The sequence below is a fragment of the Bos indicus genome, chromosome 27 (genome assembly GCF_029378745.1).
Source record: "Bos indicus isolate NIAB-ARS_2022 breed Sahiwal x Tharparkar chromosome 27, NIAB-ARS_B.indTharparkar_mat_pri_1.0, whole genome shotgun sequence".
Lineage (NCBI taxonomy): Eukaryota > Metazoa > Chordata > Mammalia > Artiodactyla > Bovidae > Bos > Bos indicus.
Window position 1 is genome coordinate 14,931,335 of NC_091786.1, and position 15,927 is coordinate 14,947,261.

General features: G+C 46.9%; 1 protein-coding gene across 2 annotated transcripts in view; it reads right to left on the reverse strand.

Annotated features, from left to right (window-relative positions):
* IRF2 (interferon regulatory factor 2) overlaps positions 1–15,927 on the reverse strand; it is an 83,716-nt gene that overhangs the window by 13,031 nt on the left and 54,758 nt on the right. For both annotated transcript variants that reach the window (XM_070781707.1, XM_019953488.2), the window contains exon 6: positions 9,463–9,580. In XM_070781707.1, the coding sequence (XP_070637808.1) occupies positions 9,463–9,580 (118 nt within the window). The remainder of the gene's footprint in view (positions 1–9,462; positions 9,581–15,927) is intronic.

The following is a 15,927-nucleotide window of genomic DNA, read 5'->3' on the forward strand; positions in this document are numbered from 1 at the left end:
ACTCCGTACCCATAATCAACTTACGCTTGTGCGTAAGTTACTTTAACATTTTATCACATGAGAATGTCAGGGAAAGCATCGCTATCCCATTATAAATGAAGACACTTGGGCACAGAGAAGTACAGTGGCTTCTCCGAAGTCACTCGGCTCGGATCATGGGCAGTGCTCTGCGTCCCTGGCCACCTGGAAAAGGTTCAGGTTAGGCGGGAAGGCAGCCACATTCCAGTCTCCTGGAGAAGTTATTAGCATCATGGGCCAGTTCCTGCATTCACTGCTCCAAGTATTTTGATTTCTGTTTATACATGGGTTTCTGTTTGAACTGCCTGGGCAATGAGGGGTGATGAAATGACCAGCACAAGGTAGGGAGAACATAACCTGATTTCTATACAGGGGAGGTTTTAGAAGGGAGTGAGAATCCATGGATTTTCTAGCAAAGAAAAGAAAGGTGCAGAAGAAACTGGGAAAGGAGATTTGCGGATGTGATAACAGACTCCTCAAAGTCATGGCAGAAGGAATGGAATGGAAACTGGATGCCACCAAGGTCTTCCTGGAGGGGGTCGCATAAAATTAAAGAAGAGGAGGGCAGGCTACATATGGCAGACAGACTCCCAAACTCTTATTTTATCCTTTGGATGATCCTACTCGGGCCTGAGAGCATCCATTATGCTGCTCACCAGACACACACTGAGCACTGACACTGACCTCTCTCAAGTTTCTTCTGCCTCTTCTCCCAAGGAAAATAAGACGGCAGGAAAGCGAGATGGCGTCTTTCCTTTCCCTAACTGGGGGTGGATATGAAAACCTAACAAGGTGTGTCTGTGTGTGCATGTGTGTGTGTGTGAGATCTTACACGCTAAGATCTTTTATAAATTTCATTTAAATCAAGGCCGCTTTAACTTCCAATCCTCCAAAAGTCCTTTCTCCCTTGCACTATCATTCTAGGGAGTATAAACAATGGTGGCCATTCAAGCATCTTCCTAACTGCATCCCTTTGTTCTGACCAGGAATTCTCTTCCTCAAGGTATTCCCCCAGAAGGCCCAACTCAGTCATTCAACTGACAAGAGATTTCTGGAGCATCGTCTTTGTACAAGGCCTGGCTATCAGGTCCTAGGAGGACACGAGGAAGCACAGTCTAGGCCAGGATCTGGTTTGTGAGAAGTCCAGCGGGGCTGGAGGCCAGCACGCAATGATCCAGAGAATAAGCCGAGGACAGTCGTGAAAAGGAACAGAAAGCAGAGGGCCCGTGATGAAAGTTCAGGAAGTGGAATATTTTTTTCCAGTTCCAGGAAATCAAAGGCTTCAGCGAGCGGGAGGGGAGAAGGGGAGGGTGAATGGCAGGCAGGAGTCAGATGCTTCTGCTTTCGGGGGGCCTTTTCCTGCCCCCGCCCCAACCCAGAACAGAGCTGCCCTCTTCTTCCTGTGGGCCCCTCGCTTGCTGTCCCCAAAGCTCAGCCAAAACGACAACGTGACGTGATCTCGGGACGTGTCCTGACTTTCGGCCTCACGTGGCCCATTAATTCTCTGTCTCTTTATTAAACTCTGTGTTCATGCATGTCATCTCCCAACCACGCTGTGGCTCCCGAGAGAGCCGAGAACCTGCATGAGGACTCTGTGTCTCGAGTCACAGCACACGTTTGCGGCTTGGACCGCAGAGCAGCTCGATGACTCTGCTGAGTAAAGAGATGAATAAACAGAGCAAGGCTCCCTGGCGGGAGCCAGAAGCCTGCAAGAGTTCAGGACCATTTGTGAGTACCGGATGGAACAACGGATGTCTTCTAGAGAATTTCAGGACTCCTGGCAAGTGGGATTTTAAAAATCTAGGTGAAGTGATAAAGACAGAGCAACCATAGCCGCCAGGGGCTTGCAGGAGGGACATAAAAACATTTGGGGGTGAGGAAAGTGACCTATGTCTTAAATATAGCGGTGGTCACACCACAGAGGACATCCATCAAAATTCACAGAGCTGCACACCTTCTAAGAGGGCTGCTTTTACTGTATTTCACTTAATATACATGCTTTCAGACCAAAAGTAGATAAGCACCTCTAATTCAATTTTTAAGTGTATCCTGAATACCAGTGACAAAGAGAGAAAATAAGTTTTTGCTTTCTGGGCTACATCTGGTACCCAGTTAATATGAGTCCACGAGGTTTAAGGCCAAGCATCACCCTGAGAGCGTGTAGCTCTGTGCTTGGGACAGGGACGAGCGCCGCTCTCCATCTGAACACGACCAAGGACACTTTAGAAACTTTCCAGCTCGTAAGTCGCAAGTCCAAGAGAGAAGCGCAGAGGTCCCACACGTCTGAGATGCTCTCTGGATGGGCTTTACACACCAGCCTTGATCAATCTCCTTCTCTTTACCCATCTATAGAGACAGATGCGAACTGATTTCCCTGAATCACCAAACTTTACCCCCAGGGGACCACACAGACAGAGCCACTGATTCCTGAGGAATGAAAAGTCACAAGAAGAGCAGAGTTAGCAATCTGCTCAAGCAGCGGTACCCAACCTTTTTGGCACCAGGGACCAGTTTCGTGGAAGATGATTTTTCCAAGAACCTGGGGTTGGGGACCCTTGTGCTACAGCATGAAAGGACAAGAGTGGGAGCCCTCTAGGTGCTGGATGATCCTGATAACCAATAAGAACAAAACCTAACATCTTCTGGGCCCTGAAGTTTGTCTTCCCCCCCATGGATGATCACCTGTGAGACCTTACAACTCCATGGGGAAGATATGATTATCACCCTGTCTTACACAGGTGGAAAAACATCATGGAGAATCAAATAGCTAACAGAGAGTTCAATGGTCAGACAGCTGGTTAAGTGGCAGTCTCAGGGTGGACATTCAGCTTTCCCTCTCCAGTACTCAGCAGCACCGTCTCCTGAAAGAGTTAAGGAAGTTCAAACTGAGCTACCCAGGGCTTTCTGAGCCCCTCTTAGGAGAAAAACTTTCAAATCTCACCTTAATAAAACTCTGGGCTCATAACCAATAGTGAAATTGCTTTTCAACAGTTCTATATTGGGTGCCAAGGAAATTCTCGAATGGCCAGAGGAGCAAGGAATCCACTAAGCTCCTCTAGCTTATGAAGGTCAGCACATCAGGAAAAGAGACACCCACAGGAATGTAATTTTATCGGGACTTCGTTGCTGAGACTTACAACAATATTATTCATGGCTCGTTACTGATGAGCCAGTTTGATTCCTTAAAAGGTCATTCTCACTTTATTAATAACTGTTGACTTAATGCAGGGCTCCACCCAAGAAAGTAGTTGCCCCCATGCCTCAGAGAAAGATCTTAAAAGTAGCCTGCTAGGAATGGAAAAGTTCTTTGAAGGTGGGTTGGTCCTACCACTTGGCAGCTGAAAAAAAGCTGAAAACCAGGGAAGCCGGGTAAATTGTCAAGGTCACTCAGGCGGCTGCAGGGTCCAGCTGAAGGCATAGAAAAGCAGGCCATTTGCAAGCTACCACGGAGAGAAATTTCTCTCTGACCTCATCTGAAGTTTGAGAACTTAAACTGTGAAGACCAGCCCTGATGATGTAACATAAGAGAAAACTTCTCTTAATCAAATCTATTTTAATATGATTTTGATAATATCACAAGCATAGTATCATTTTACCATCTTCTAACCACACTTTGGGCTTCCCTGGTGGCTCAGCTGGTAAAGAAATCCGCCTGCAATGTGGGAGACCTGGGTTCGATCACTGTGTTGGGAAGATCCCCTGGAGGAGGGAAAGGCTACCCATTCCAGTATTCTGGCCTGGAGAATTCCATGGACTGGATAGTCCACGGGGTCGCAAAGAGTCGGACACGACTGAGCGACCTTCACTTTCACTTTTCAATCACACAGTGATTTCTCGTGATACCCACCAGATGCTTGCAACAACCCTGCGAGGTGGGCGGAATCAGTTTTATCATTTCTGCTTTAGACACGAGGAAATGTGCGTCTCAGAGAAGTTAGGGAGTTTGCCTAGGGTCATGTGACAAACAGAAACCTGCAGAACTAGGTCTGGAGCCCCATCCTGTTAACTTTTATCTGGTACTCTTGTTTTCCTTTTAGATAAAAGAGTCTGGCCACGATTTGGTTTAGGCATTCAAGGGTGGTAGAGACAGTGTCTACAAGGTTAGTACTTTCAGAGAAGGGAGCTCTGTCCCCACATGGGGCACACTGCCCCCCAACAGTGACAGGTCTACAGGGGTGCAGGGTAGAGCCAGAGTGTGATGAGAGTATACACTCTTCACTCTCATCAGAAAACAGCATCCTATGCTGCTCTGCTACAAAGGGGAGCAAACAGTGTCTTCTAGTAAAAACTCAGTTGAGTTAATCAACTTGTCTCAAGGGTCAACTCTCTGGGAGCAGAAACCCGGGTAAGACCTCATGGATTGGTGGCATACCCTCCCTGATGAAGCCATCAAATGCCCCATCCTCACTCTGCTATGCAGACAGAGACTTAGCATCCACCCACAGAAACAGAACCCATGCCCTAAACCTTTTTCTCCCTGGATGCACACATAGAATCAAACCGTTCAGAGTCATTCAAGTTCAAACACAGGTATAAAAGAGGTGGACAGGGACTAGGTCACCAGGAGCCTGTGGACGTGAGGGCCTTGGTCCTGGGCCAGGGCAGTGGGGACAGGGTGAGACTGGCACTTTGGGACAAACGACTCCGTGGAGAAGGGGCAGTGTGGACACAGAGCTCGGGCCAGTGCGAAGGTGACTGGGAGTCGCATCAGAAATAGAAGAGGACGGATTTGAGAAATACGACCAGGGAAGACGGGATTAGACAGTTAATTATAAATGAGGCAGAGGTGGCAAGAGAGAGGGAGGAGGAGAAAAACATCTATAGCCTCATGAAAAGTTGACAACTTGCTTGGGTAAATAAAAACTCCTTAAAGGTTGAAAAATAAATAAAACCTCCACCTCCATTTCCCCGGGCTGCAGGGGCACGCGGGACGGAGATCACGTCCTGTGCTGGCTAACCTCTGTCACCCTGGGTTTTCCAAGGTCCAGTTCACCGAACAAAAACAAGATGTATTATCGGTTGTGTCTTGGTACGCTGTGAGATCTCGATTTACACCTCATACACGGACCACCCGATGGCTAAGAGCTTTCTCAGGGTCCTGATAAAACTGGATATCGGGTCTCTGACCCTGTCCCCAAGAGCCTCCAGGACAAGGCCCAGCCCACTGAGAACCAGCATGGAGAGCCTTTATTCGCCCCTTCTCAAGAGGGGTGCCTTCCATCTAAAGAGTCACCCCAAAGCTACTTTTTTATCTCGTAGATGGAATTTCTCATATCTGAAGCATCAGGGAAAATGGGGAACTGAACGAGCCACAAAGGAGCTGAAAAAATGAAGACAACCTTACAGTCTGAGCATCATCTTTGTGTGCGTTCTAAGTCACTGCAGTCTTGTCTGACTCTTTGCAACCTTATGGACCATAGCCCGCCAGGCTCCTCTGTCCATGGGATTCTCCAGGCAAGAGTACTAGAGTGGGTTGCCGTGCCCTCTTCCAAGAGATTTTCTCAATCCAGGCATCGAACCCGCATCTCTTGCATCTCCTCCACTGGCAGGCCATCCTCAAACAATTATGAAATCTGGTGCCAGAGGCTGCCGATCTTAAGTTGTAACTGTGAGGCCCTAAGTTTGGTCTCTTAGTTCTGAATCTCCTCTGCGCCTTTTTTGTTGTTTTCTGCTCCTGTAGATACTCAAAGTTTCTAAGCGTGGCTGAAAAAAAAAAAGCTACTCTAGGTTTACTTTAGATGAAGTCAGTAAAATTTGGAACCAAAAAAAAAAAGGTACGTCCTAAGACTGTGTGATTTGGGCCACCAAAATCAAGGCAAAACCCAAATCACATTATTTCCTAACTGTCTATGTCTAGTTACCCAAGGCCTGCTTGATTTACTTCAGGGTCATGAACAGCCTTCCTTATTTCACAGCAGTCTTTGCTTTCTTGCAGGGTGGGGTTACTTTTATCAAGGAACACAATGGGGGTGATGAAGCCCCACCTAAGCCAGGGAGACAGAATTTCCGCACCTGCAGACTTTACACACTGGCCTGGAGGTGATTTCAATACAGCTCAGCAGAGGCCCTGCTGACCCGGGCAGTAGGCCAGCAGGGTATTATCAGAACAATCCAGCATGTTTCTGGCTTCTTCCACTTCCTAAAAACAGAAGTTGCCACATACACGAAATAATTCAATGTGAAAGAAAAGTAAAAATAACAATAAGGAGTGTTTTTTTTTTTCCTCCCTCCTCTTAAAGGGGTAGCAGGTAAGGGTGCTGGAGGGTGCTGACCTGTGCATTTAAATGCTCAGGAGAGAGGAAATGGGAAAACACCTGGTTTAAGTACTGAGACACCACACCCCCTCTTGGAGTGCACAGCCAGCTAAATCTGGAAGTACATTCAGCTGATATGGACAAGAAGGTGAGCCCAGGACACTGCCCGCTAACTGTGAGTGTGTGTGCACTAGTGCACGTGTGTATGTGTGTGTGTTTTCCTGCTGCCCTAAGAATAAAAGTGAAACACAGCTGAGATCCAGCAAGAGTTCATTTGTCAGGGTAACAGTACATTTCGCTGTTTACGCCCTTACTGGATTTGCTTACCACACAGAGCACCCATCTCCAGAATAAAAATATACTGGCTGGCTGGCCTCCACGGGATTAAGATACTGATTTTCAATCTATTTCCCCAGGGACAGAGCCGACCAACAACGAGGAAAAGGCTCTTGTATTAAGGACTCATTTCAGCTCCCATTTTTAATCTCATAAACATGGGCTTATAAGAGGGGAATGAAAACATCTTGAAGTTTTCATCTTTGTGCCTGGATACAAAACTGGAAGGAACTCTGGGTTTAGAGACCAATAAATAGAAAGCAAGAAATGGTGTCATTTTTAAATAAAACATTTTTTTAGAAAGTAAAGACAGCCCAGAAAAGAAATCTCTCCAATGCCACAGGAGCCTCAGAATCAGAAACAGCTATGTTTTTCATCTTGGTCCACACATCACAGAGGCTGGAATGGCTAATTAACCATCACTTGGGAGAGTGGAGACAAGGCTCTGAGAAGGGTTTAAAATCTGAACTAGTGGTTCTGTTAGCAATAATCACAAAGTACCCACTTCTTTCAAATACTTGCATGGATCCACTGCATCTATCATTACACACCTTTGCAAGGGCCACTGACTAGTTAGAAAGAGATATTCAAACTCATTTTACTGCCATCCATTATGATTTTATTCTTCGGAAGAGAATCATTTAATCCAGTTGGTGATTCTCTAACCAGACCTGACCTTCATCTTTGCCCCAGAAGGAACGACCATGCAGTACCAACGCCATGCAACGCCCACTACACCAAAGGGCGAAGAACAACCAACCTGACAGAGAATTTATGTACTGAAGACTCAACCAGAATGTTAAAAAAAAAAAAAAAAAGGTTGGGAGTAAAGAATACTGGTCCAATTCTGGCTTCTGTCTGGCATTTTATTTGAGGCTGAATTTCCCTCCTTAAGGAAGGGAGCTCAAAAGTCAAACAGCTCCCTCAAAATAAGCTGAATCTTAAGAAAGCGTGCCTGGAGGGTTGGCAAATATCTTGCTTTTTAAAAAGAGCTCAGAGGACCGAAGCTTTCCGAGGACAGTCTGCTGACACAGGGACGATCAAAACCCAGGTGCTGGAGAAGCAGCTCCCAGCGGCCCTAGGGGAGGAAGCCGGACTTCCGGTCAGACAAGCAGCCTCGCTCCAGAGGGGAAGTGAGAAGGCTGCTCGCTCGACAGTTCGACAGTTCACTCAGCTCAAAATGACTGTGGGGCCATCTGTCTCTGTGCAGAAGTGCCGCATCCCAACGAGGAAGGCAAGGCCGTCCAGTCGCGAGACACAGCATATGTGTCATTCTTCCTTCACCCTGCACGCTGCTGGAGACTCCAAGTGCAAGGAAGACCCTGCACCTGTGATTCTACTCCAAACTCCAAAACCCCACGTGCAGCGGTTGCAACTTCCGGTCCAAACCCCACACTGTGTGCTTAGTAGCTCGGTCATGTCCGACTCTCTGCAACCCCATGGACTGTAGCCCACCAGGCTCCTCTGTCCATGGGATTTCCCAGGCAAGAATACTGGAGTGGGTTGCCATTTCCTTCTCCAGGGGAATCTTCCCAACCCAGGGATTGAACCCGTGTCTCCTGTGTCTCCCGCATTACAAGCAGATTCTTTATCTGCTGAGCCATCGGAGAAGCCACTGAGAACCCACAAATGAAGGTCCTCAGATGTGAGACTGACTCTTGGAGCTCTGCTTCATCTTTCCCATTCTCACCAGTGTTAGAAGCCCTAATTGTTTACAAAATGGAGCAAAATGAAATGAAACCAAAGGTATTGAGGGCAAAGAAACAGAGGTTCTGGATTCCTGGGCTGGAGTCAGAATACAAGTTCAAGGCTTGGTCTCCACTCTTACAAAGGGTCCCCACCATCCACTCACGGCAGCACCCCGGTGGGACTTTACTGAGATATAATCCACGCTTGTCACCCTCCTGCCTAAAAGCCTCCTGGGGTGGGGCTTACATGATGCATGTATATGCAACATCTGTGAGCCTTAGTATCTGCTATATTTCAATTTTTAAAAACTTAAACACATACACACACACACCCTCCAGCACTCTGAGGAAAAAAACCCAACCTCCTTCCCAGGGTCTGCAAAGGCCCCCATAAGCCCACCCCACTTCCTTTCTGAAGGGCCTCATGAGCCCTCCCCAGGTGCACTGGCCTTCCCTCTAGTCCTCCAAGTGTGTTCCTGCATCGGGGTCCATGGGGCCAGGTCTGCTGCCAGCCCCCTGCTGCAGTTCCTCCCCCAGCAGCATCATCTCATCTCTCCAGTCTGTCCCTCTGGCGCATTTAACATAGACGGCAAAGCTGTTGTTATCTGCAGTTCCATGAAACTAGGAATTGGTCCTGCCTTGCTCCCGATCTATTTCCCCGTGCACAGCGCTGCTTCTGCGGCACAGAAGGTACTCAGAACTCTCCGCGGGATCACAGCATGCCCTCCGGCCACACACTTCTGTTTCCGCCTCTGAGAGATGAGCACCACCTCTGTGGCAGGTCCGTCATCCAGGAGATGCTGTGAGGACTGGTGGGGACAGTCTCCCCCACTCCTTGTTCCCAAGTTAAATAAATAATACATTTGTCCACATAACCAAAAATGCAAAGACTGAGAACTGCCGGTGATTAGCCGGGGGGCGGGGCGGGCGGTGGAATCTCTTTTCATCTACCTATTTTCTTGAGGTCCATCCACCTCAGTTCCTTTATCTGATCCTCAAAGGATTGTATTTTTCAGCCCTGACATCCGAGGGCCTGAACTTGCATTCTGAGACAGTTCCAAGCCCTCCTCCCACAGCCTATGTTATTTTAAGTCACGTTTTACAAATTCTCGACCCCGGAGGGGCTACTTGTGTGTATAAAGAAATGAGATGTCAAAACAGTTTACCTATGATGTTCACCGTACTATCCACTTCAGTTTTTATAGTTGAAGTCAGGACCGCATACTCAGGAGAAAGATCACTTACTCCGTTACTAAGCCCCAAAGGTGACTCAATTGGTTCTTGCTAGGAAGAAGAAAAGAAAAAAGAATTGAGAACACTTCCTTTTCCCTTCCTTTGCTTAGCTTAAATTCTACCCTGTCTGCTTTCTTTTAATGCCAAGGTCAGGTTCGTCTCCCAAGTGCACGTTTCAAGTGTATGTTTTCAATCAGCTAGAGCTTAAAAAGCACATTTCTGCCTAGAATGTCTCCTCTAGTGTTCCCTTTTTTCCCACTTCTTCCTTGGAGGAGGTAACACCATTGCACCTGGCTTACCTTCCTGAAATGCTTACCTCTGCAACCCGATGACCCCTGGATAAGGAAGCTGCATTACTATCTAAGTAAAGCTCCGTGCTAGGGAGACCCCAACTCTTCCTTCTCTGAAGGAGGGCGTGCATGCGTCAGCTCCTGACCTTCTCTCTAAGGGAGGAATCCTTTTATACTTTTGGAGGAAAAGCTCTGCCTCAACTATGAGCCCAAGGACAGGAACTCAGAGCACATGGTGGATGAATTTTTCTCATATAGGGTTTGCCCTGGACCCTGGCCACTTGAGCATCCTGCCCCAGGGGTGGGGCGGGGCGGCCGGTGACACGGGCCAGACTCCCAGCTGAAGACCCCTTGACTCCGTGGAGGCAAGTGGAGCAGCCCATATCCATGGTGCCTGTTAAAGCCTTCCGAGAGTCTACATATTGATACTAATGAATCTAGGAGAATCAATTCCTCTGCCTAAGCTCGGCTCTCGATTCTGGTTTACTCAAGTGCACCAGAGCCCTCCAACCTCTGAAAGCACCAACAGCTCTGGGACAGCCAGTGCTGGGGTACAGACTGACTTTCAGTGGTTTGATGAGAGCGCTTCTCTTCAAGAGAAGAGAAGCTATTGCTATCTACGACAGCAACAGAATCAGACCAAAAAAGCCACACACAACTCCTGGGGAAACCACACTGGAGACGGGGGTATAAGGATGGAAAGAACAGAAGACGGGAGCAGAAGATCATGTGAGATGGATATGACTCTGCTTTGAAAAATTTCAAGTGGCTGCTCCAAGGCATGCAGAGTATTCTTATCAATGCATGTGCTGCTTGGACTCAATCACGAATGCCCTGTAAACCTTAGGGAAGCCACAGTCCCACCCAGCAAATTCCCACCATGATATCCGTGACTTTAAAGACATTACCTCACTGTATAGCTCAGTTCTTGGGGGAAAAAAAAAAATCACAAACAGCAGGGTTGACCAGATGTATGAAACGCTGACACCCCCCCCCCCCCGCCCCCCTGCCCCCTGTCCCCCATCCCCAGGAAGGACCAGGGACCGCCCTGTTGGGTAGAATGTTTATCCTCTTTCCTTGTAGCATCTCTTTTACAAATTCCAAAGAGTTTATCCTTTCTGGGAAGAAACTCACTTGCTTGTGACTTGAGGTGTCACATTCCCTTGAGAGCTAAACTCTTGACTGTGCACCTGCCTTCCCACCACAGCCCCCTCACTGTGGCTCGGAAAAGCCTGCAGTCTGGCTGCCACTCCACTCGTGGAAGCGAACTCTCAGCTCCCGGAGAGGGTGACGATGAGACAGTCTGGCTTTGGAGTCACATGAGCCTGGAATTCAAATCTTTCACTAGTTACAGGGCTTTAGCCTCTTCAGCAGTCTCTTAGGATGTTGTGGACAGCTGTAAACTGAGGACAATAATAGAACCCACACCATTCCCACAGGGATGATGGAAAGATTAAATACAATGAATATGCACCTGTCATCTATAATTAAATAAACACTCGCTATTATCCAAGGTCACAGATAAAACTCCACTCTCCCAAAGCACCTTTCTGCAAGTCTCTTTCCCTCAGCCCCACACTCTGACATCCAACAGGAAGACCTGTAACTCTCCCTTCTTGACAACAAAAGCTACCGGATTTGCCACCTTGCTGAGGGCCCCTTCCTCTCTGGCTTTCTCAATGGCCCCCTTTCTACCCCCCTCAACATCTCCACCAAGCTCTATGTGTCATCTTATTCCTCTTTCATCTCTTTGATTTCCCAAAAGGAACTAAGAACATTTTAGGGAATTATGGAAAGAACTGCTCATTTTCATGAGTCTCTTTTGTTGTCATTTTCCACTTTAGGTTTCTTATAAAAGTAACGAGGCAGTCAGACTTGCATATATTTAAAAACCTAAATTATTCTGATTTCTCAATGTGGAGACGTCAAAGTGTTTCACATGATCTACAGTTTAATTAGCGGCAAGTGCGACTTTTATCACATTACACTTGAGAAAACTATGACTCAGAGACGAAATTAGTTTTCTAAGATCACACTCCTTTTAATCTGAGGAGATACGGGAGCTGAACCCAGTCTTTGGTCAGGGAACATGGTCCAATTCCAGTAGCTTCTTAATAAACCCTTGGATCCTGTACTAATTCCAATGGAGACTGAGAACTACTGCCAACATTGTTCTATTCCCCAGATCCCTGCCTTGAATCCTGCACAACTTCTGTAACAGAACAGAATAGGAAATGGAAACTCACTCCAGTATTCTTGCCTGGGAAATCCTATGGACAGAAGAGCCTGGTGAGCTACAATCGTTGGGGTCCTGAAGAGTCAGACACGACTGGGCGACTACACCACCACCACCACCAATGGAGGCTGAGACTATGAACACTGCTTTGCCTCCTCCCGTCCCCACATCCAAAATAACCAGCCGATCGATTCCCAAGTCCTCCACGCAAACCTTCTCTTTGGTTCTGGGAGGACAAGACAGTAGATTGTCTAGTGAAAAGCATCTAGCACCTCTCTGAAAGGTTTCCATCCAGGGAGCAGAAAAACAGGGATCCTCACTACGTTCAGCTGAAATTTTTGAAATTATTAGAATAGGAAGATCTAAAACTAAACTATGTTATTATTTTTTTTTAAGTCAAGAGCCCAAATTAAGAAAATAGGTGAACGTTTCTCTATAGAACAAATATACAGAGATCCCTCAGGTCACGAACGGCCTTTGCCCACAGCATCTCCTGGTCCTCTGTGATGCTCATTCTTGTCCTGTACCACACCTGGCTGTACCATAACCTGGCCTGCTGAGTCCTAAGCCAACCTGGCTCCTCTTTCTGTCCTAACATCTCTCCATGAGGCCTGAAAACTCAGGGCTGCCTCTTGGATCCATACCTGTCTTCATCCTCAGCATCCTCTTGCAGAGAAATGTCTCTTCTCCATTCCAACCACTATTTTCAGCTAAACTGTCTACTTCAGTCTCTCCTCCCTGACTGTGAGAAAGACCTCCCTTAAATATCAAGTCCACCATGCTCCAAGTCCTTCCCAAGGAGTTCAGCGGTGCCTTATGCCACAAAAACATCCATGGAGGTTAGTCGGCCAACCAGTTTTGCAGACTGTCCTCTGAGCAGTCTCTTCAAGAGCCTCCAGGAGGAGAGGGAGGCACCAGGGCTGGCTGGGTGAGTACTTTCACTTGTTTCCTGCTTCCAGAGCAGTTCTGATTCCATCTGTTGAAAGTTCAGGTGGGTTGCTGGCATGGGTTTTCAGTTCATTAAGGTTTAAAAATTGAAGGTCCCTTGCCACCCATGAAAAGCTTACTCCAGGATGAGCCCTGACAGGTAGTCATTCAGTCTATCTGTGGACAGCAACAGGGAGCATATTGTTTGGTAAGCCAGCTCAAGTCAATGTTGGATCCGAGCGCTCTATCGGAAAAATCTGCTGACTTCCCTGGCAGTCCAGTGGTTAAGACTTCAAACTTCCAATGCAGGGAGGGCGGGTTCAATCCCTGGTAGGAGAACTAAGATCCAGCATGCTGTGCAAGGTGGCCAAAAATAAAATAAAATAAAATTCTGCTGAGCCAATACCTGCTTTTCTGTAACTCCCATCTAGAGGTCTGCACTCAAAACTAACAAAGAGCAAAGACTTGCTCTTTACCAAGTGACTGTGCAAGGCTGTCCTTGATTATATTTTCTCTAAGAGCATCAATTCTTTGATTTGGAAGCAGTCTACAGTTTGCAAGTATTCATTTCGAATCCATCCTACCTACATGCCTTCTTTCCCCATGAGGCCTCACTCAGGCTCCTGCTCTAATGAAGCTGGTTTCCTGACTTCTCATTTCCAACTCTTTTCAACCCTGTGGACTGTAGCCCGCCAGGCTCCTCTGTCCTGGAATTCTCCAGGCAAGAACACTGGAGTGGGTTGCCATGCCCTTCTCCAGGGGATCTTCCCCACCCAGATCTTCTGCATTGCAGGCAGATTCTTTACCATCTGAGCCACCAGGGAAGCCCTATCCAATGAAGACCAAACATCAACTCTGACCTCCAGACCTTCACGTGCGATGCTGCTGGTGGGAGTGGATATCCACCAATTTACTGGCATGTCCCCCAAGGCCTGGCTCGGAGCCCACAGCACTGAGGCACTGAGGAAGGTGATGTGGCACAGGTTCTGGAGTTGGACTCGCCTGGAATCAAATCCCAACTCCATAAAGCGTGGAACTCTGGGAAAATCACTCAACATCCCTGTGCCTCCACTGCTGCTAACACAAAAGGGAGACAACCTGCCCATCATGAGAAAGACGAAACAGGTAATAATTGAAGCTGAGAGCATGGTAAGAGCGCCAGAATGTCAGCTACACCCCTCTGTTTTATCCACTTCTATCCTTACTCATCATGGCTTTGGGACATTTTCTGAAACACAGATATACTCTGATGACGTGCCATCTAGTATTGCTCTCTACTGTGCTTCTTATGAGAATATTCCCTTAGACAGCCAGTTACCTCCATGCAGGCAGGGCTTAGTTCAAGTAAAATGGCTCCCTGAGTGCACAGCATATACTCCAACATCTGAGGATATGGAGGCAGCATTTCTGCACATATTACGTGGTCAGTGGGCCTTGGTCTCCCAGTTTCCGGGAAGCTATTTCCCGAGGAAACAAAGAGCATGGAGATAACAGACTACCTGAATGGCCCAAGAAATATTCTAAGAGTGGGCCAGCATGCTCTGAATATTTCTTCCTAGTTAAAACTTCAACTCAATCAACTATACTGCAATGAAAAAAATAATTTAAATAAGAATAGTATTTATTCAGGTATCTTAAAAAAAAAAAAAAAAAAAAAACACTTCAACTTTAATTGAAGGAAGACTGGGAAGAGCTTGTTTTAACAGTAAATTTTCATACCCAGTTACTACACGCTTGTGCTTAGTTACCCAGTCATGTCCGACTCTTTGCGATCCCGTGGACCATGCCAGGCTCCTTTGTCCATGAGACTTCCCAGGCAAGAATACTAGAGTGGGTTGCTATTTCCTTCTCCAAGGAATCCTACCGACCCAGGGATCCAACCCACGTCTCCTGCATTAGCCGGTAGATACTAAGCCACAAGGGAAGCATTTGTATAAGACAAATTTTCTCTGTAGAAGAAACCTACCTAGTCTATTCCGTTGCATATATGCACAGGACATATGAACTCAGATCTTAGCTGTTTTGACAAACAATAAAAAGTAATGTATGAACATCTCAGTAAAATCCTTTACACAATTCCAGACCATCTGGGGAATGGACTTTGAACCGCTCTCCAGAAACATTCAATGAACACTATGCAGCCATGAGCCACAGCACTTGGGAAAGCCTACAAGCCTCCTCCATGTTCCCAGCCTTTGTTGTTAAGTCAGATGCAAGGGGATTTATATTCAAAAGTTAAGTTGTGTTTACTTCCGATGAATCGCCTATCTTCTGCTGAAGGAACAATGTCTCTCTGAGGGACACAATTCAGGTACTAAGCAAGCCTACATCACAGCAGGATTTCTCACTGCACCCTCTCCTGGGATGGAATTAACCCACATGGCTGAGCCTACAAAGAAAGCTCTCACTTGCCCCCCTGCGTCAATGTGGGGCCTGGCCACATGCAAGACACTGTCATTGTGACGGGGCTGCAGATGATCTTTACTGCCGAGAACACCACGTGTCATCAATTCGCACACTGATGGACTTGTGAGGGGCACAGTCCTCCATTTCCCTACGCCTGAAGTAAGACGTGCCTTCTGATCAATTATGTATGTCAAGATTTCACTGCAAGCAGTTTTCCCTGCTTACAGATTAAAAAAATAATAGTACATCTTACCATCATTGGCACCTAATAGTCATTGCTTCTGGAGGGTATGTCTGAGCAAAGTCAACTGAAAAGTGAACATCTGTTACTCCATTTTTATTTCTCCATTAACTGAGATTACGAAATTTAATCTGCATTCTAACCCTCCACTCCCTCCCCATATATTTATTTATGCATCTACTTGGTCAACAAATACTCATCTATCTAGGCAGTGACCAAATATGTATTAATTATCTGTTTTGTACCAATGACTAAGCTAGATGCTGTGAAAATATTAATAGCAGTAAATATGACAGAG